This window comes from Megalobrama amblycephala, linkage group LG19 (genome assembly GCF_018812025.1).
Source record: "Megalobrama amblycephala isolate DHTTF-2021 linkage group LG19, ASM1881202v1, whole genome shotgun sequence".
Taxonomy (NCBI): domain Eukaryota; kingdom Metazoa; phylum Chordata; class Actinopteri; order Cypriniformes; family Xenocyprididae; genus Megalobrama; species Megalobrama amblycephala.
Window position 1 is genome coordinate 21,231,130 of NC_063062.1, and position 21,632 is coordinate 21,252,761.

At 37.7% G+C, this 21,632-nt stretch overlaps 2 protein-coding genes across 7 annotated transcripts in view; one reads left to right on the forward strand and one right to left on the reverse strand.

The window, feature by feature from the left end:
* Positions 1-9,512, forward strand: part of impdh1a (IMP (inosine 5'-monophosphate) dehydrogenase 1a) — a 28,495-nt gene extending 18,983 nt beyond the window's left edge. For 3 of the 6 annotated variants that reach the window (XM_048168752.1, XM_048168751.1, XM_048168756.1), the window contains 8 exons: positions 1,788-1,878; positions 2,051-2,146; positions 3,011-3,154; positions 3,273-3,417; positions 5,101-5,244; positions 6,848-6,931; positions 7,279-7,400; positions 8,490-9,512. In XM_048168752.1, the coding sequence (XP_048024709.1) occupies positions 1,788-1,878; positions 2,051-2,146; positions 3,011-3,154; positions 3,273-3,417; positions 5,101-5,244; positions 6,848-6,931; positions 7,279-7,400; positions 8,490-8,584 (921 nt within the window). In that variant the 3' untranslated portion in view covers positions 8,585-9,512. The remainder of the gene's footprint in view (positions 1-1,787; positions 1,879-2,050; positions 2,147-3,010; positions 3,155-3,272; positions 3,418-5,100; positions 5,245-6,847; positions 6,932-7,278; positions 7,401-8,489) is intronic. The other 3 variants (XM_048168755.1, XM_048168754.1, XM_048168753.1) reach the window with 2 other exon arrangements.
* A 1,023-nt stretch (positions 9,513-10,535) lies between these two features.
* prrt4a (proline rich transmembrane protein 4a) lies at positions 10,536-21,612 on the reverse strand. Its single transcript, XM_048168749.1, has 4 exons — positions 21,297-21,612; positions 19,157-19,908; positions 15,661-15,804; positions 10,536-12,828 (listed from the first exon to the last, which is right to left on the reverse strand). The coding sequence occupies exons 2-4, from the start codon at positions 19,833-19,835 to the stop codon at positions 10,916-10,918; spliced, it is 2,736 nt and encodes a 911-aa protein (XP_048024706.1). The 5' UTR covers positions 19,836-19,908; positions 21,297-21,612; the 3' UTR covers positions 10,536-10,915.
* Between the last annotated feature and the right edge of the window lie 20 nt (positions 21,613-21,632).

The window sequence follows — 21,632 nt, forward strand, 5'->3', positions numbered from 1 at the left end:
CCTTCTGATAATTGTGTCATCAGTGTTAATCAAACAAAAAAATGCAAAGAGAAAATCACTCACAGCTCTTCATCTGAATATAGGTAGCTTTAATAAGCATTAATCTATTAATTTATACTGTGAAAACCATGCAGTGTTATTTTACATTTGCCAGACACCATATAATATAAAGCAAAGTTAATTCAGCTCATATATATATATATATATGTGACTGTGTGTGTGTAGATGGAATAAATTCACATGGAGAGAAAATAACGCAGCCCTTAGATGGCGCAGTTACACAGCAGAGAGCACGTGCGAGACGATACAGCACATGTGCTAAAAGCTAACATTCAGCTGGGGCTAATATTTTAACATAGAACATGACAAAACTCGAATAAAACACATACCTGGGAAAACAGGACCAAATGGCTTATCAGCATACAGCATATAGCACATCGATGTCGCATACAACGTCTTAAATGAAATAAACAGAAGTTTGGAGATTACAATCAGGCCAGTTAACACACTGTTCATCGTATAGTCACAAATAATACATATTTGACTCGAATAACACAACTAGGACTTAACAGACAAAATGAGTAACCTTTTGTGTGGTTTATAGTTCAAACTTGGGCCTGAAAATGATCCAAATGTAATTATTAAGACGGAGCAAACATTTATGCGACTTACCAGCAGGACGAGCTATGAGACTCTGATTATAGAGCTCCGCCCCGCAATATCATGTGCACTAACGCGAGTGACGTCACAGCCAATGGCGAGTTTCCCAATTTAAGCTGAATTTAACATACATTATTTTTAAACACCGTTACATATATATATTTTTTTTTATATATATATATATATATATATATATATATATATATATATATAAAACAAAAAGTACCGATAAGAATACCGTTAAAGTACCGGATCGATAAGCAGTATCAGAAAGAGTAGTAATACCGGTAAAACCTTAACGATACCCATCCCTACTCCTGACAAAAACATTGCATGCGGCACCTGTGGAAAGTTACTGGAGCGTGCACGTCTCTCACAAGGAACGTCATGGCAGTGATTGACAAGCCAGAGGGCCAATCGTTTACGCGATGATCGCATAAACGATTGGCTGATGTTTTTAAGGCCCTACCTCGTGCACAGATGATGTATATTAATATTATTCCTTTCAGTGCACCTAATAAATAGTCTTTTATCAGTTAGTAAAGACAGTTTCAAGTAATATTGCAAAAATGTATAAAACAAAACATCCTCTGTAGCACCTTTAAGGGTCAATTAATGATGCTTAGATCCTGTGTTGTTCAAATGAATTTGCAGGTCCGACTTCATACGCAGTAACAGGTGTTACTGATGTATTTGCCAAATATTGACCTCATTGTCTGAACAAAGGATCTGATTTCTTTGCTTGCAAATGACAGTAAAAGGACAGACTTATGGATTTTATGTGCAAAGCTGTAGCCTAAAGCTACTGTCACACCTTTTTTGCTTCTTCTTCAATCAAGCACACCTGAACCAGTTAATCAACTTCTTTGGCTTTAATGGGAAATTAATAAGCAGGTGGATTAGGGCAGGGTTGGAACTGAATTCTTCAAGATCAAAGGATAGGACTCACCAAACTGTTTATTACTTGAGAGACTCCCAAAACTAAAATTATACTGCATAAAGCTATGATGAAATAAATCTTTACAATTTCCAAAATTGGTCTCAGACAGAAAAATTATGGCAAAAAACATACACACCTCATGTTTGACCTCATGTTATATAATGTTTTTTCTGTTGTTCTGTCCCAGGACTCTTCTCAGGGGAACTCAGTGTTTCAGATCAGTATGATCAACTACATCAAACAGAAATACCCAGAACTACAAGTGGTGGGAGGAAACGGTGAGCCTTTTCTGCACATTGCGGTCCTTTGTTTTCTGTATAAACTGAGGGTAGCTTTGAAAAGAGTTATATTAGACATATTGAAGATTGTGCATGGACTTAATTTCCTATACTGAAATAAAGTAATAGCATATTCTTCCCATTTTATTCTCTCTCTCTCTCTTGTCTACAGTGGTGACTGCTGCTCAAGCAAAGAATCTTATAGATGCCGGTGTTGATGCTTTACGAGTGGGCATGGGCTGTGGATCCATCTGCATCACACAGGAAGGTGTGTGTGTGTTTCTTACTGACTTTGGAAGGACAAAATTGCTGTGGAAAATGCCAGAAGTTAGCATAATATGAAATAAATTTATGAGGAAAAATTTGCCTTTATTCACTTTGAAAAATTCTTCTAAAATTTTATTTTATTTTATTTTATTTTATTTTATTTTATTTTATACAAGAAAAAATTTATAAGAATTACCAATTTATATAGCTATGCAAATGGGTATATGTGGACATACTTGGAAAAATAGCGCCTTTATTCATGTCTAAAAATGTCAAGTTGTATTTTAGGGTTAGATTTTGGGGATTACAATTGTCATCTATTCTATTTTATTGTAATTTATGCTAGAAAAAATGAATAAAAATTACCTTATTTATATAGCAATGCAAATGTGTATATGTGGGCATACAGATGGTGCCTTTATTCTTGTCTAAAATTATTTTAGGGTTAGGATTTTTGGGATAGCAATTATCATCTATTTTATTTTATTTTATTTTATTTTTCATTTTATTGTTAAAGGGATAGTTCACCCATAAAATGAAAATTCTGTCATCAAGGAATGAGACCTGAACACAAAAAAAGATATTTGGAAGAATGTCAGTAACCAAACAGATCTTGCCCCCCATTTACTAGCATAGTAGGAAAAATAAATACTATGGTATTCGATGGGGGCGTGATCTGTTTGGTTACTGACATTCTTCCAAATATCTTCCTTTGTGTTCAGCAGAACAAAGAAATTCTTACAGGTTTGGAACTACGTGAGGGTGAGTAAATGATGACAGAATCTTCATTTTGGGATGAACTATCCCTTTAAGAACAAGAGAAATTAATGTGAAGTTATTTAGCAATGTATATGTGTATAATTAGTGATGGCATGTGGGAGACCGCAGGGCACGTCTGTGTATAAGGTGGCTGAGTACGCCCGGCGCTTTGGGGTTCCAGTCATTGCAGACGGTGGCATTCAGACGGTTGGGCATGTTGTGAAAGCCCTGGCGCTGGGAGCATCCACAGGTGTGTGTTTTTCTGAGTGATTTGCCTGAATGATCATTGTTATTAATGGCTGGGAATTTGTTTGCCTACATTTTAATGTCTGTGACCATGCCGTTCCCTTCTGCCTGTTTTGTTTTAGTGATGATGGGGTCATTGTTAGCAGCAACCACAGAAGCGCCCGGGGAGTATTTTTTCTCAGATGGCGTACGACTGAAGAAGTACCGTGGTATGGGCTCTTTGGACGCTATGGAGAAAAACAACAGCAGTCAGAAACGTTACTTCAGGTAAACGCTCTTACACTCAGACGACTGCATATGTACATAGATAAAGTGTTTCTTCAATTATGAAAACTATACATTTTTGCTCTGTGCACAGGATTTTTTTTTTTTTTACATTTCATTTTTTTTTTTTCTGAAATGTTCATCACAGTGTCATTTCCAGCTCATCTCAAATGATGTATTGTGTTTAACAGCATCCTCTGGTGGATATGAGAGTGATGGAAATTACATTTTTAAAGGATTAGTTCACTTTCAAAAAATATTTTCCTGATAATTTACTCACCCCTATGTCATCCAAGATGTTCATGTCTTTTTTTCTTCAGTCGAAAAGAAATTAAGGTTTTTGATGAAAACATTCCAGGATTATTCTCCATATAGTGGACTTCAATGGCCTCCAAACAGTTGAAGGTCAAAATTACAGTTTCAGTGCAGCTTCAAAGGGCTTTAAATGATCCCAGACGATGAATAAGGGTCTTATCTAGCGGAACAATCGGTCATTTTTGAAAAAAAATGTAAATGTATATGCTTTATATAAACAAATGATCGCCTTGCACGTGCTTCCACCAAAACCGCACTTTCATATTCTTCAAAAAGCGTACGCTGTATGTCCTATGCCTTCCCTATTCTACCTCCCTATTCGATCTTTTTTTCGAAAATGACCAATCGTTTCTCTAGATAAGACCCTTATTCCTCGTCTGGTATCATTTAAAGCCCTTTGAAGCTGCACTGAAACTGTAATTTTGACCTTCAGCCGTTTGGAGGCCATTGAAGTCCACTATAAGGAGAATAATCCTGGAATGTTTTCATCAAAAACCTTAATTTCTTTTCGACCGAAGAAAGAAAGACATGAACATCTTGGATGACATGGTGGTGAGTAAATTATCAGGAAAATTTTATTTGAAAGTGGACTAATCCTTTAACAATTAAATAAAATGTTCACATTTCTGCTATATTTGACAAAAATATTTTCTTCCCATATCTCATGCATCATATTTAATCTCAGTTATGCTCTTCATTGACACTGCTATCTCCTTGGTCATTTTTGAAAAGCGTTTGTGTTGGAAATTGATGTACATGAACTGATGTACATGATTTTTTAAAAATTAATACAATCTTTTTTATATTAATAAATATTGAAATGGTTTATGGTAATTAAACTCTTTGTTTAGACTGTCATAGTGTATAGTAACAATTCATATTTTTAATGATAAATAAATATAAATTATATTTACCTTGAATTTTCTTTATTTTCTTCACACATCGCATGCATCACATTTCATCTCTCTTCACTGATTTTATTAGTGGCAAATTTTTTGTTGTGGAGGAAATTATGCCAAAATAAATTCAGGTGTGATTTTCATGCAATAAATATTGAAATGGTTAATTATTAGTTAATTTTTGGTTTAGACTGTCTTATAGTAGTTTATTGTATCAATTCATATTTTACATTTTTACAGTCTAGATCTGAAACAAGGGTGAAACAAAATATATACATAAATAGTAAAAAGTCCAAATAAATTATGAAAGCATTACTTTAATGTGACCTTCATATAAGAAAGTTTAAAGTAAAAATAATAAAAGTGCCTGTAGTTGAAGAAACACCCCAATAAGATACATATCAACTGTTATGCTTAAAACTTTTGTATTGTATGCAATATATAATGGGTTGTGTGTGTATGTGTTTTCCAGTGAAGGTGATAAAGTGAAGGTAGCTCAGGGAGTCTCTGGCTCAGTTCAGGATAAAGGCTCAATACACAAGTTTGTTCCATACCTCATCGCTGGAATTCAACACGGCTGTCAGGATATCGGTGCAAAGAGCCTGTCCATTCTGCGGTAAGAGTGGCACTTTGCCTTATAGACATCTGACGAGGTTGACAAAAGTGACTTTTGTGACTTTTAATTCATGTTTATTAACTTTGAGGCATCTATATGTGAGTATATGCATATTAGTCACTTTTAGGAATACTCTAGCAGGTAGTAAACTAAATTAACTTTTAGCAGATATACATATACACAAGCCTTTCTTTTCTAGACCAAAATGGACAAAACTTTTAGTATATATACTGTACATATTTAAAGGTGCCATCAAATTGAAAATTGAATTTATCTTGGCATAGTTGAATAACAAGAGTTCAGTACATGGAAATGACATACAGTGAGTCTCAAACTCCATTGTTTCCTCCTTCTTATATAAATCTCATTTGTTTAAAAGACATCCAAAGAACAGGCGAATCTCAACATAACACCGACTGTTACGTAACAGTCGGGATCATTAATATGTACGCCCCCAATATTTGCATATGCCAGCCCATGTTCAAGCATTACACAAGGGCAGGACGTCTGGATGTGCACAGCTGAATCATCAGACTAGGTAAGCAAGCAAGAACAATAGCGAAAAATGGCAGATGGAGCGATAATAACTGACATGATCCATGATATCATGATATTTTTAGTGATATTTGTAAACTGTCTTTCTAAATGTTTCGTTAGCATGTTGCTAATGTACTGTTAAATGTGGTTAAAGTTACCATCGTTTATTACTGTATTCACGGAGACAAGAGCTGTTGCTATTTTCATTTTTAAACACTTGTAGTCTGTATAATGCATAAACACAACTTCATTCTTTATAAATCTCTCCAACAGTGTAGCATTAGCCGTTAGCCTTGGAGCATAGCTTCAAACTCATTCAGAATCAAATGTAAACATCCAAATAAATACCATACTTACGCGATTAGACATGCTGCATGACGAACATTTTGTAAAGATCCATTTTGAGGGTTATATTAGCTGGGTGAACTTTGTTTATGCAGTGATAGAGTCGAGAGCTCTGGGGGGGGCGGAGAGTGCGAGCAATTAAAGGGGAAGCATCCCTGAATCGGCGCATTTCTAATTATGCCCCAAAATAGGCAGTTAAAAAAAATTATTAAAAAAAAAATCTATGGGGTATTTTGAGCTGAAACTTCACAGACACATTCAGGGGACACCTTAGACTTATATTACATCTTGTAAAAAAACGTTCGATGGCACCTTTAATAGTTTTTTTACTTCTGGACAAAAAGAACTTGATACTCATTCTGCACTAAAAAAAAAGTGAGAATGAGAACATCCCCTTCTTTTAAATGATAAATATCACCTACATCCAACTAGTAGTAGCTACTGTAGTAGCAACTGATTCACTGTGTGCCTTCAGTTTGGTGTCTTCAGTGTTTCTACAGCATTTTCTGTCTCAAACATCATTTCATTCTGAAAGTGTGTTCATTGCTTTCATCCATGGTATTTGATTTTGCCAGGCTGTAATGTTAACCAAAGTTTACTGGCTATATAAAAAAGGACAAACTCTTTAATATGTCTCGCCCCAAATTCCACAAACAAAACGAATAACAATTTAGTCTGTTGTTATGTATATCTGTTAAAGTCTCACCTGCGTTACATATAGATCGATGATGTACTCCGGAGAGCTGAAGTTTGAGAAGAGGACAATGTCTGCTCAGGTTGAGGGCGGAGTTCATGGACTGCATTCGTAAGTCTCCGCCCACTCACTTAGCCCCACCCACGTGTCTTTTTCCTCACAGCACGTGCACTCAAAAGAATGGTTGTAAACACATTTCATGTTGTTAGAATTCTTACCATTCACATAAAACTAAAAGTTTAGCGGTTACACTTTATTTTACAGTACAGTATACTTACCCAAGAAACTACTGGTAATATAAGGTAACTATATGGGTTAAGGTTAGGTTTAAGGGTAGGTTCAGGGTTAGTACCTAGTTATTGTAATTGCTATAATAAGTACGTAGTATGTACATACGGAACAGGACTGTAAAATAAAGTGCTACCAGTTTAGCAATTCCCTCTCTGTTTTTTTTAAAGTTCCTCTCAGAGACCCTCAGTCCATCCCTTCTTACGTTGTCATGGAAAAGTAGAGTTTACATGTGAAAATGTCTTCTCTTCCTTTCTCTTATGCCGTCATCATAGATATTCTTTTGTGCCATGTAAGTACTCAGCCCTCATGTCTCTTATAATAACGTTGAGTTCTGGTGGAGGGGATTGTGTTGTAAACACTGGAAAGGTTTCCCTTACTGTTGTATCATAGAGATAAACCTAGTGTCCACTGTCCCAGTGTCCTGCTGTGGTTGTGTATTTGTAATACTCTCTGAGACTTGACATTGAAAGGGAGGTTATACTTTTAAAGGGATCCTACTTTTAAAGGGATAGTTTACTCCAAAATGACAATTCTGTCATCACTTATCCCCCCTTATGAGATATCAAGAATTTCAGAGCTTTTCTTTTCAATACTATGGGTGCATATGGTGACAAGGAGTTGGCAAGCTCAAAAAAAAGAAAAAGAAAAGAAAAGAAAAGAGCCATGGAAAGTACACTACTGTTCAAAAGTTTGGGGTTAGTAAAATCCCCTTTTTAATGTTTTGAAAGATGTCTCACCACAGCTGCATTTATCTGACCAGTATAAACTGTATTACAGTTCAAAATAAAACATTTTCAAGTATCATTTCTTATTATCACTTCTGAAAACAGTTGAGCTGCTTAATAATTTTGTGGAAACCACTGATGCATTTTTTTTTAGGATTCTTTGATGAATAGAAATTGATTTGAAATAGATTTTTTTTAAACTTTATAAATGTCTTTATTGTCACTTGATCTTACTAACCCCAAAATTTTGATAGTGTATTTGGTAGTGTATCAAAAACAAATGGTCCATTTGACTTATGGTACCTAATGATAACTTTGTGTGAAGAACAGGCCGAAATTTAAGTCGTTATTCAAATATGAACACCAGATTTGACGTCTATGAGGCCAGTGGTTCTCATGTGTATCATAACTGATATTTGGAAGCACATATTATCTTTGAGGCTGAATAACGATTACAATTTTAGTCTGTTCCTTGCTCAAAGGAACTTTTAATAAACTTTCTAGGTGTTTTTATTTTCATTTTTGGGGTGAACCTTTCCTTTAAATGGCTGTGCTAATATGTTTGTAAAAACCCTTTATTTGGACTGATCACTTTGAATATTTGGACAATATAACAACATTAATTAATGTTGTTTCTTTTCTGTTTCTGGCAGTTATGAGAAGCGGTTATATTGAGCCGGGCAGCAGGGGGCACATGAGAGCAGGACCCAATGTCCCGTCACCCGCCGTCACCAAACACAGTAGCTAAATGTGATTTTTGTTATCCTCAGCCCCTATACTTTTTCCCGATGGCTCTGGATAAACATTAAAAAATAAAAATAAAACTGTCTGATTGTAATAAAAGCCAGCAACAGTACTGAATGCACTATGGACTGTTTTGATTCTCTTTATTTATTTATTTATTTATTTTTTCAGTTCTCCCTGTAATAAATTAGACTTGGCAATAGAGAGATTATTTTCAAAATGCTATGAATGTACTACACCATCTGAAATATGAGGATTCTACGTGTGTGTATATGTGTGAGAGAGAGTGTCTATGAACATTTATGATACAATATGTGGTATAAATGGTATGTTTTGTCAAACTGTCAAAATGTTCTAATTAAAAATTGTCTGTTGGTTTATTAGCAATAATACTTGTCGTGGTATATGAGAAAATCATGTGCATATCACATTGCCATTAGAGTGTTATGAGTTAAATGTAATCTGAGAAATGCATTTGTTTTGTTTTTTCCCAGAAGAGCAAGTTTGTAGGCTGCTTGTGTCACAGTGCTTTTCAGGCTATCCAGTTAGTCACATAGCACTAGAACTATGTTATTTATGGATCAGATTATCAGTATAAGCCTTAAAATCAGGGATTCTGTACTGTTACTCGCCTTACACTAGTCAATAATGTACACAGACATTAGAAATGCTCATTTTTATTTTTTATTTTTTTAGTTTATTTCATAGTTTCACACATTTGCATCACTTAGATATATCAAACATTTTACAGTATATAAAAGTAAGCAATTGAGATTTTACAAGGCCAGAAGTAAAGGACAGTTAAAAAAAAAAAAAAAAAAAAACATTTGCTGTAAAAGTGACACTTTCAACTTTGGGCTCCATTTTGTAGTTTGACTGCTGTGTTGTCATTCTGAATATAATACACTTTAAAGAATAAAGAATGAGTTTTATAGACTGTGTTTTTTATTGTGTTCCTAGTATCAGTTTCTGTTTATAATACTTTGCTTAAATATTTTAAATGTTTAACAACATTTTTATATTTAAATATGTTTATATACCCCTTTAGCATAATGAGAAATGTAATTCAGAAAACTTAATTGTTATTTAGGAAAAGCAGCAACTGGGCAATTTACTAAGCACAGAGAGAAAAAGCATATCTTAAACATTTGCAAAAATAAAAAGCCAACAGTGAGACGATCTTAGAGAATATAAGCTGCTCTGTCTGTTTCTTCATGTGTTGAGCTCCTGCTTTCAACCACAAAGATACGCACTAAAAAATATGACAAAGGCAAAAGCTGTCACAACTTCTTGTTATTACATCTCCACGTCCAACAGAGGGCAGTATCTGTGCACCAGAATGTCAGGCATTATAAACACTTGATTTTGTAAAGATGGAGGCTATGTTCGAAATTGACTACTAGCATATTACTGCATACTCTGCAGTTTATATATGTGAAAGATATGCATTATACAACAAAAAAATTCTTACTGTAGTAGGCTCTGCTACATTGTTGTCACATGAGGTGTTATGTGCATACAGAAAATTAACATGCTAAAGAAACAACGCAAGCAGTATACTAGCATGTAATTCCGAACATAGCCACAATATGCAATATACTGCAAGTGAATTGGCAGATAAACATTTATTTCAATAAGATTGTGACATGAGTACATGATGTACATTTAGTATTGCAGGGATTTTTCTGTTTTTCATTGTTATCCTCACGCAGCCTTTTGCTAATGACATCTTTCCCGTAAGTTTATGCTCCAACAGAACATGTACAGTAGGTCTCATTCCAGAACAAAATGTTACCCAAATAACAAAGCTGCCACAAATAATTGGGTTATGATAGTGCTGCAATGAATTGCAAACGAGTTCTATAGAACGTGTCTCTATATAGTAGTAACGCTGCCAAATGAGTGTTTAGGTGATCCATGCTGTAACAGCAAAGCCAAACACTCATCATAAAAAATGTTCGCAAGTGCTAGCTTTATTGCTGAAAGGTATACAAAAGCCTCATGTTCTTTTTTAAAATTTGTCTTGATTCTTTTAAAGTCTTTTGATCAAGTCGAGTATTTTCATCAAGATTATATGTGATTTGTTAAAAACAGGAATGGGGTTTTAGGGAATTTCTCACAGTTGATAAAGAACATCAATTTTTCAGAGGTTGCTGTTTGCCATTTTGTCCTTGTCATGTCTCCTTCTAAAACAAAACATTTCTTTCCACTGAAGCAGAATGCTTCAACAGCAAATTCCTCTCTACATATATCTTAAGAAAAGTTCTGTAAATTGGAGTAGCTAGGGCTGAAATTACTGTGGGTGTTAGGTTAGTTGTTTCAGAGATTTCTTCCCCTAAAGATCAATCGTATCACTACTGATACTGAGTGCATCTATCTGCCTGCAGACGTTGATGAATTCAGCCTGAACAGCTAGCTCATCAACATGAGACGTTGTCTCCACATCCACGCTCCCTCTGGAGGACGTAGAACCCAAGGCTGTGTACCGTCTGTGGAGTCGCTGCCCAGACTGTGAGCCCCTGTGTAGACTATTCTGAGACTGTTGTGCTGAGTTTAACCCACTGCAATGGACCGAGACCTGAGCTGGTCTCCCAGATATAGTGCTCCATTGCCTGGGTCGGTTGGGTACAGTAGCGGGGTCCACATCCCCACAGGAGGCAGTGCGGTACAGGCTGGGTTCGGTGGAGTTTCCCCAACAGGGTTGTCCATCCGGGGGTCCGCGCGTGCTAAGAGAGAGCCTAGACGAGCCGAACAAGCTATGCTGGAACAGAGCTTCGCTGTTCAAGGCCTCGTCGATGCTTCGTCGCAGGTCGATGGGCGAAGGGGGGCGCAGATCTGCCGTGGAGTCGGCATCCAAGCTGGCAAAGGAGGATGCATGGGATCCTTTGCTCTTCTTTGCGATTTGGGAGAGCTGTGTGGAAGACTCGTGCTGAGGGCTGCTGGGATAGTGGAGGTCCAAACCATCAGATTCACTGTGCGGAAGCTCCACCAAGGTGTAGAGCGGCACACTTTCGCTTTCCCGCCGTACTATTCCCTCACACAACCCCAGCTTCTCGGTGGGCCGTAGTGACCAGCCACACCGATTTGAGAAGATGGTGGGTTTTCCCAATGTGGTTCCTTCTGTAGGTGGCTTTTTGAAGAACCAGCTGCAGGCACCAGGTTTGGAAGGGGGCACTCCACAACAGAGAAGGGGGTGAGTGATTACAAGAGCGAGGGTGAGACATACCCCTGTTTCACAAACTCGGCAGCTGAGCTGGAATCCCCACCAGGGCCAGGGCATCAGGCCAACCATGACCCCACCGGTCAGCCCTCCAGCGGTGAGTATGGCATAGAGTCGGAGACTGCCACATGCTAAGAGAAAGAGGGCAGAGAACACCCCAGCCCTGGCCGCCCTTTCCCACATCTGTGCCTCTGTGAATGGACACCTGCTGGCATGGCACGATGGCCGCTCAGGAGAGCTCTCGTTCAGCCGGTAAATGTGCTTGACGTTTGGCCGGGCACAGCAGTAGAGAAGCAGGTACGTGAATGACAGGAGAGAGGACATTAAGACGAAGGCTGCAGGCGGTATTAGAGGCACAACTTGCAGGGTGGGAAAAAGTTGCAGTATTGCCATGGAAGCCATCACTATCGCTACGTGCAGCAGTACTAGGGCGGCCAACAGGCAGGTGCTGCGCTGCAGGGTGTTCTGGGAAAGTAGCTGGGTACAAGAGCGAGCAGTTAGCAGTAGCAGCAGCAGGCCAAATGATGCCGTAAGACAGGGATAGGCAGCTTCGTGTAGCAGTCGTGCCCAGACTACGGGAAGACGCTCTTTTTGGCCGTATGGATCGTAGAGGAGCCACAGAGCCCGGCTGGAACCTGTCAGTAACTGGAGAAGGTGGAGGAGGCTAAAGTGGGCACAACCAGAGGGCCACCGCAATGGCAAACACATCAGGCTGAGCATAGACAGCACAGCCACAAGCGAGAACACACAGCCGAGCCCGTATACCTGCAATTCCCATGCCAGGCCCCATGTGGCCATGGCGGCATTCCAGTCAGTCAGTAGAGGGACTAACAGAGGTGGAGTCAGGGCTTCAAGGGGTGGGGTTATCACACCAGGGGGTGTGGTTTCATAAACAGGAGGTGGAGTGGACAGAGTGTTGTTAGTAGAAGCATGATTCTTCGAAGAGTCAGGTGACTGACAGATCCCAGTACCAACCAGGTTGCAGTCCGGAAGTGTGGAAGACTCACGCCAGTCCCCACCTGGAGATGCTGAAATACAACATAAAGTTTAGTTTAAGATGCATTTAGTGTGTATTATATTTCAGTTTCTCACAAGTGACAAACATTTTCAAAAATGTAAATAATTTTTCTATGTGCAAAAGTATATAAAATGAAACATTTCATATTATAACTGTTAAAATGGAATCTGACAATGTTATCCAGCTGTTTATGCACTCATGAGGTTATATTCACAAAACACAAAGCTAATGTTCTCCACAAGCAGCTTTTTAGTTTTAGTTTTTGTTTGTTTTTTGCCACATATAATTACAGCACAAGAAGTATTTAAACCACAGAGAAAACACAGAACAACAACAACAACAAAAAACCTTGAAGCATACAAATCTAAAAATCTAAAACTAGAGGTAAGCAGATTGTGTTCCAGTACGAAAGGCAGGGGCATGAATTGTACATCATTAATACACCATCGGCCATAAAGTACATAAAACAATGACTATGTTAATTAGCTAGCAGAGATGTGGAAGTAGGCTGTTGTAAATGGGTCGCACTTCATCCCTGACACACATTCACATACGGCACAGATAAGAGGGCATTGACCCTGTTGCCATTCTCATGTGTGTGACTATTTTTAAAACTGACACACTTTCATCACTTTATGTCACATAAATACCTGTGCATGGAAATGAGAAGAAGGGGCTTCTCAAGTTTGTGTTTTTTGACTACTGCCTAATTTTTTTTCAAATAGCCTGTGCTAATTGTGAACCCTGTTGTTTATTGCAGGGTTAATTGATTGATATTGATTATCAGTCATTTTTTTCTACATTAGTAATGATCCAGAATACACTGGGGCTGCAACTCTGAGTCAGCATTAGTCCTTTAGCATGTGTTAATTAAGGTCAGAGGATCTGGCTTAACTTTCCCCGCCTAAAGATTGAATGATTGACCTTTGTTCACAGGAAGAGATTTCATACCACAACAAATTTGTAATTTTCTCATGAAAATTTGTTTGTCATATAAATAAATTGTCATTTAAGGCTATATTTACCTCAAAAAAGTTAATCAATGTCCATAGCTAATAGGTTTATATACACAATTCTTGTCACACAATTCCTCAGAAATCATTCTAATATGCTCATTTGGTGCTCAAGAAACATTTATTATTAGCAATGTTGAAATCAGTTTTAGCTGTTTATTATTATATTATATTATATTATATTATATTATATTATATTATATTATATTATATTATATTATATGAGAAATCTATATACTTTTCCTTGAAAATGTTTTTGATTCACCAAAAAGAATTGCGTCATAAGAGTCATTAGCATGTGAATCAGACTACAAGTACCATATTGTATGTTTGTTTTTGTGTGCAGTCTAAAAATAATCGTCTCATTAGAGACTAAAATGAAGAAACAGGTTACATATGCAATAATTATGAACCCAGATAAATGAGCATACTGAAGACCTTGAGTTCAATTATTCCAAACCCCCTTTTTATATTTACACTATATTGCCAAAAGTATTGGGACACCCCTCCAAATCATTGAATTCAGGTGTTTCAATCACTTCCATGGCCACAGGTGTATAAAATCAAGCACCTAGGCATGCAGACTGCTTCTACAAACATTTGTGAAAGACTTCATGTGGCCTTCAGATTAGCTCAAGAACAGTGCGTAGAGCGCTTCATAGAATGGGTTTCCATGGCCGAGCAGCTGAATCCAAGCCTTACATCACCAAGTGCAATGCAAAGCGTTGGATGCAGTGGTGTAAAGCACGCCGCCACTGGACTCTAGAGCAGTGGAGACGTGTTCTCTGGAGCAGTGGTTCTCAACTCCGGTCCTCGGGACCCACTGCTCTGCACATTTTGTATGTCTCTCTTATATGACACACTCAATTCAGTTCATGCAGACTCTCCTAATGAGCTGATGATCTAAATCAGATGTGTTAAATAAGGGATACATACAAAATGTGCAGAGCAGTGGGTCCCGAGGACTGGAGTTGAGAAACACTGCTCTGGAGTGATGAATCACGCTTCTCTGTCTGGCAATCCGATGGATGACTCTGGGTTTGGTGGTTGCCAGGAGAACGGTACTCGCCTGACTGCATTGTGCCAAGTGTAAAGTTTGGTGGAGGGGGGATTATGGTGTGGGGTTGTTTTTCAGGGGTTGGGCTTGGCCCCTTAGTTCCAGTGAATGGAACTCTTAATGCTTCAGCATACCAATACATTTTGGACAATTTCCCAACTTTGTGGGAACAGTTTGGGGATGGCCCCTTCCTGGCCCCATGACTGTGCACCAATGCACAAAGCAAGGTCCATAAAGACATGGATGAGCGAGTTTTGGTGTGGAGGAACTTGACTGGCCTGCACAGAGTCCTGAACTCAACCCGATAGAACACCTTTGGGATGAATTAGAGCGGAGACTGCGAGCCAGGCCTTCTCGCCAACATCACTGCCTGACCTCACAAATGCACATCTAGAAGAATGGTCAACAATACCCATAAACACACTCCTAAACCTTGTGGAAAGCCTTCCCAGAAGAGTTGAGGCTGTTATAGCTGCAAAGGGAGGGTCAACTCCATATTAAACCATACGGATCAAGAATGGGATATCATTAAAGTTCATGTGCACGTAAAGGCAGGTGTCCCAAAACTTTTGGCGATATAGTGTATGTATATATATATATAGTTAGATAGATATAGATGGAACAGTAATTTCTTTCTACTTCTTGTGTCCTCCCAGATACATGGAAATTCAGAAGCTTTGTAAAGCCCTGGAAAGCCATTACATTCTGCTCACCACCAGTAAAAGATAATGTGTTAGAATAGAGGTCATTCTGACAATGAATGCTTCAGTACCTGCTTCAGGATAGGTTCCAGTGACCTTGATCACAGTGGTGGTAGATTGGCCATTTTGTTCCTTTTTCATTTGGTCAAGACCCTCACGCTCCTCTCTTTCAGGGTCAGCTCTTGTCATATTGAGTGTCAGCTTTGTCAGACTATCTGAGAGAGAAAGAGAAAATTAGAAACCTGTTCTTAAAAAGGAGGAACTGAGAGTTAATGCTAGCTCAAAAAGTTACAATACAATCTCTCATTTCATTTAACCTGCTGTTGTTGTTGTTGTTTTTTTACCAATTAACCTCAGCTAAACATTAATTCCAATAGATTTAAAAAAACAAAAACAAAAAAAACAACAACTGTAAATTGCATTCAGTTTCCCAATGAGTCACTAGGGGGCTTGTATCCCACTCACATCTGCAGTGATGAACAGCTTGTTCGCTGCTGGAATACTGATATTTTCACTGCAGCTTGAGGAACAGCTAAGAGCTAAAGGTGGATGCACCATTGATGCAGTCATTATAGTTTTTATGTCTAAACAGCATTACCAAATAGATGCAGTAGAAGTGCACGTCTAATTTTTTATTAAAAGTGATGCAGTAATAAGACCCTGTACTGCAAAATAATGACAAGAAGTGTTGTTCTTGAAAGACTCTTATGAGCCATTTGTAGTGAATCAAAAACATACTGTGCTACCAAGAAGTCTGATTCATAAATGACTCTGATGAGCCGATTCTTTTTAGTGATTCATAAGAGCATACAGCATCAACAGAGTAGTCTGATTCATGAACAAATACTCAAATGAGCTGGTTCTTTTTTGTGATTTGTGAACCAAAACATACAGTGTTACAAATATAGTGTAATTCCCGAACAAATGACTCATGAGCCGGTTTAATAAAACGATCAAGTTACCAGTTCAAATCAGTCTGTCAAATCCATTAACAGAATCCATCAGAATGCTTAATGAATCAACATATGACTCTCTGTTTATTATTATCATTTTCAGCTTCACTAGTTGTTGAAAATGATATATCACCTTCACCAGTTAACTTTAAAGGTGCCCAAGAATGCTTTTTCACAAGATGTAATATAAGTCTAAGGTGTCTCCTGAATGTGTTTGTGAAGTTTCAGCTCAAAATACCCCATAGATTTTTTTTAATTAATTTTTTTAACTGCCTATTTTGGGGCATCATTAACAATGCACTGATTTACACTCAGCGCCGCCCCCTTAAATCGCGTGCTCCCTGCCACACGAGCTGTCGACTATATTACAGCGCATTTACAAAGTTCACACAGCTAATATAACCCTCAAATGGATCTTTACAAGATGTTCGTCATCCATGCTGTATGCATGCTTCGAATTATGTGAGTAAAGTATTTATTTGGATGTTTACATTTGATTCTGAGTGAATTTGAGGCTGTGCTCCGTGGCTAACGGCTAATGCTACACTGTTGGAGAGATTTATAAAGAATGAAGTTGTGTTTATGCATTATACAGACTGCAAGTGTTTAAAAAATGAAAATAGCGACGGCTCTTGTCTCCGTGAATACAGTAATAAACGATGGTAACTTTAACCTCATTTAACAGGACATTAGCAACATGCTAACGAAACATTTAGAAAGACAATTTACAAATATCAGTAAAAATATCATGCTATCATGGATTATGTCAGTTATTATTGCTCCATCTGCCATTTTTCGCTGTTATTCTTGCTTACCTAGTCTGATGATTCGGCTGTGTGCAGCTCCAGACGTTAATACTGGCTTGTGTAATCCCTTGAACATGGGCTGGCATTATGCAAATATTGGGGGCGTACACCCCGACTGTTACGTAACAGTCGGTGTTATGTTGAGATTCGCCTGTTCTTCGGAGGTCGTTTAAACAAATGAGATTTATATAAGAAGTAGGAAACAATGGGGTTTGAGACTCACTGTATGTCTTTTCCATGTACTGAACTCCTGTTATTCAACTATGCCAAGGTAAATTCAATTTTTTAATCTAGGGCACCTTTAAAGGGTTAGTTCACCCAAAAATGAAAATTTACTCACCCTCATTGACAGCAAGTTAATTTACACTTTCAAATGCCCAGAACATATTTAAAACAGTTCATGTGACTACAGTGGTTCAACCTTAATGTTATGAAGCGATGAGAATACTTTTTGTGTGCCAAAAAACAAAATAACGACTTTGAAGCTTTACGAATCTTTTGTTTCGAATCAGTGGTTTGGAGCGTGAATCAAACTGCCAAAGTCACGTGAACTATTGAAATTTCAAAACACTTATGATGTAACGAATCCTCATTTAGCGAAGTCACGTGGCGTGTATCAAACTGCCAAAGTCACGTGATTTCAGTAAGCGAGGCTTCGATCACGTGACTTTGGCAGTTTGAAGGTGCGTTCACGCGGCCTCGTAATTCCTGTAGTTACGAGATTCTAGCTTGTAAAAAGCATTCACATTCTCGTAGAGCTTGTAATTACAGCTTGTAAGCTGTGAGTTTTCGAAAAGCTCCCACATGTACCATGTGGTCACTGTACCACCTGACCGCTGTAGATTCATTTAGGCATTGATAGTGGTGCCATGGAAACGCATAATTCCCAGTCCAAGGACCAAAAGGACGTGAACAGCTCCGAATATAACGCTACGTGTTGTCATTTCAAGATTCTGGTAAATACGAAGTGACGTGAACCCAGCATCATACACGCTCTGAACAACTGATTCGAAACAAAAGATTCATAAAGCTTTGAAGCTTCATGAATCTACCGCTGTAGATTAATTTAGGCCTTGATAGTGGTGCCATGGAAATGCATAATTCCCCTTCCAAGGACCAAAAGGACGTGAACAGCTCCAAATATAATGCCACGTGTTGTCATTTCAAGATTCTGGTAAATACGAAGTGGCGTGAACGCAGCATCATACACGCTCTGAACAACTGATTCGAAACAAAAGATTTGTAAAGCTTCAAAGCTTCATGAAGCAGTGTTTTGAAATCGACCATCACTAGATATTGTTGAATAAAGTTGTTATTTTGTTTTTTTGGTGCACAAAAAGTATTCTCATCGCTTCATTACATTAAGGTTGAACCACTGTAGTCACATGAACTGTTTTAAATATGTATTTAGTACCTTTCTGGCCGTTTGAAAGTTGCTGTCAGTGGAGGCCTCAATGAGGCGTCAGATTTGATCAAAAATATCTTAATTTGTGTTCTGAAGATGAACGAAGCTCTTACGGTGTGGAACGACATGAGGGTGAGTAATTAATGATAGAATTTTCATTTTTGGATAAACTAACCCTTTAAGCATGTTTATGCTTGATTATCAGCACCAGACCAGCATGAAACATTATGATCCAACAATGAAATTCATCTTGGTCTAAGTTGGTCTTTTTAACAAAAAGAAAATCAAATCAGTGAAATGGCATGTATTTTGCATGTATTTTATGAATAGATACACTTTCACACGCTATCAAGTTATGTCATGACATGGAGAGTTGGCTTTGATGTATCATTAATTGGATTACCTGTAGGAGCATCTGTCAAATCCTTTGTTTCCTCAGATGGCCACCGATAGTCTATCAGCCCTCTTGGCAAAGTGGTACCATCTAAAGTTCCTCTGGCATATGGTGTTTGGGTAGCACTAGATGACTTCCACAGTGTCTGGTAGGTGCGAAATCTTGTTTCAGCATGAGTCTTAGGTGTCTTTGTCTCTGTATTCCAAGCAATAGGTGTCTTTGACTCTGTACTCCAGGCCTGAGAAGATTTAAATGATTGGTCAGTATTTCCTTGCTTACTAAAATTTGGCCAATCAGATGCTTCCGTTTGAGGTCCTTCTTCATCGTTCTGGATGTCTGAAGGAATTTCAGTCTCAGTGGAACTCAAAGATTTGATCCATGGTGTTCTTGTGGCTGGAAGTCTTGACAAATGATCCTCCATTGTGACATAGGGGTTTTGTTCAGCTGAAAGTTCTACCTCAAGGTCTCTGCTAGTCACCTCTGAATGTAGTACATTTGGGGATAAACTGAGAATAGCTGGAGTAGTCTTGTCCATTTGTCTCGGTAGGAACGTCCACAGTGAGCTGCTAGCTGGTTCTGGGTCAGTGCTGGCCCAAGCTCTTTCATTTCTATTTAAAGATGCAGCATACAAACTACAACACAGTGAGAAACTGAAGACCAGCAGTAGAGCTTCACTGTGAGGGGTCATGCTGACACTCCTCTGAAGATGTTACACTTCACAATGTCACCAGGCTGTCTGCATTTCACATCCTGCGCAGGTTCTGCAAAAAAGAAAAAGAAAAGCATAAGATAAGAACAGATGGGTAAACTGGATTCAACCAGAAAGTGATTTCTAGGCATGCAACAATATTAAAAATCTATACGTATTTGAAAAAATACAAATTTATAAATTAGTATAGTAGTAAAATTCTTTGCAAAATAAAATATTATTATATTTATAAATTATTATAAATCAATATTTCCTTGCAAAATATATAATATAAAATGATAAAATAAAAATGCATAAATTAGTAATCTATATATTTGCCAATAAAATAAATTTATTCTTTGCAAAATAGTAAATAAAATAAAATAAATAATAATGTAAAAATTATAAAACTATACTTCATGGCAAAAAACAAATAAATAATAAATCTATACTTCTTTGCAAAATAATAAGATAAAATAAAATACAAATATATAAATTATTATAAATCTATACATTTTTGCAAAATAATAAAATAACACATAAAATAAATAACAAAACAAAATAAAATAAAATAAAATACCCTTTGCTATTAAGGATAGTGTTAGTGTTATGTTAATATTTAAATATCAACAGGCAATTTAAATGTCCAGTATTGGCCTGAAAAATATTTAAATACCCAATAAAAATCCAATAATACTGAAATTAGGTATCCACAATATAATGGTTATCAGTCTATATCTGTGATTTTATTAAATGTATGATATCATCCTATAATCAGTATGGTTCTGATATGTGATATATATGATATCGTAAATCTTTAATGCCAACTAAATATCTTCCCACGGAACTGAACATGTTTTGTCCCCCCAACAGTGGCACTAAGCTAAACGTTGAGTGTTGGGTGGCATATTACAGCCAGTGCAGAATTTACACACCATCAGTCTTATTCGATCCCCTCGAGTCATGTGACCCAGTTCAGAAAAATGTACCTCACAGAAGAGGAAAACAACCAAACACACACTAATACATTCTATATGAATCAATTCTCATTACTAAGATTGCAGATAGCCTGTATTGTGACTAACAGTTTGCAATTCTATTAGACTGCTTAGATTTATGTCAAATGATCTGACAGCTACTGCAGTGCACACTCTGCTACTTAACTCACATTAACCTTTCATTTTTCTCGCTTAATTGCATTTTAACTCATTTCTCAACACTCTTTCCTCTTATTTCTGTTTCCTGAAATGGATGCAGCATTTATCATTATTATTTGAGCATTAGAGAGAGAGAGAAAGAGGGGGATGCTGGTCTACATTACCAACCAGTGCAGCACTGTTCAATGCATCTTCTCTCCAGCAGCAGCATGCAGTGACACATTTCCATACCGAAGCAACTGAACTCACACAAACATACACGAATAGACACAAACTTTAATTGTGCCAGAAGAGATGTGCTCACCACGGGAAGCATGGATGAAGAGTCTTAAATAGGAGTAATCCTTCACCCTGCCGTCCTGCTGCGGAAAGATTTGATTCTGTCTGTGCTTGCGCGTGCCTGTGTGTTTTAGTGTGCTCTCTCTCTCTCTCTCTCTCTCTCTAACACACACACACACATACCCATCTCTCTACTTTTCGCATGGACACACACACATGCTGCTTGACACACCCCCTTTTAGTATCCCATCTCCGCTCTCTCTCTTCAGGTGTCTGATCCCCCTCTTCTGATTCAGTTAAGCTGTCTCTAGTTTCCAGAGCTGGATTAGCCATGTTAGGTGTTTGACTCCTTTCTCTTACA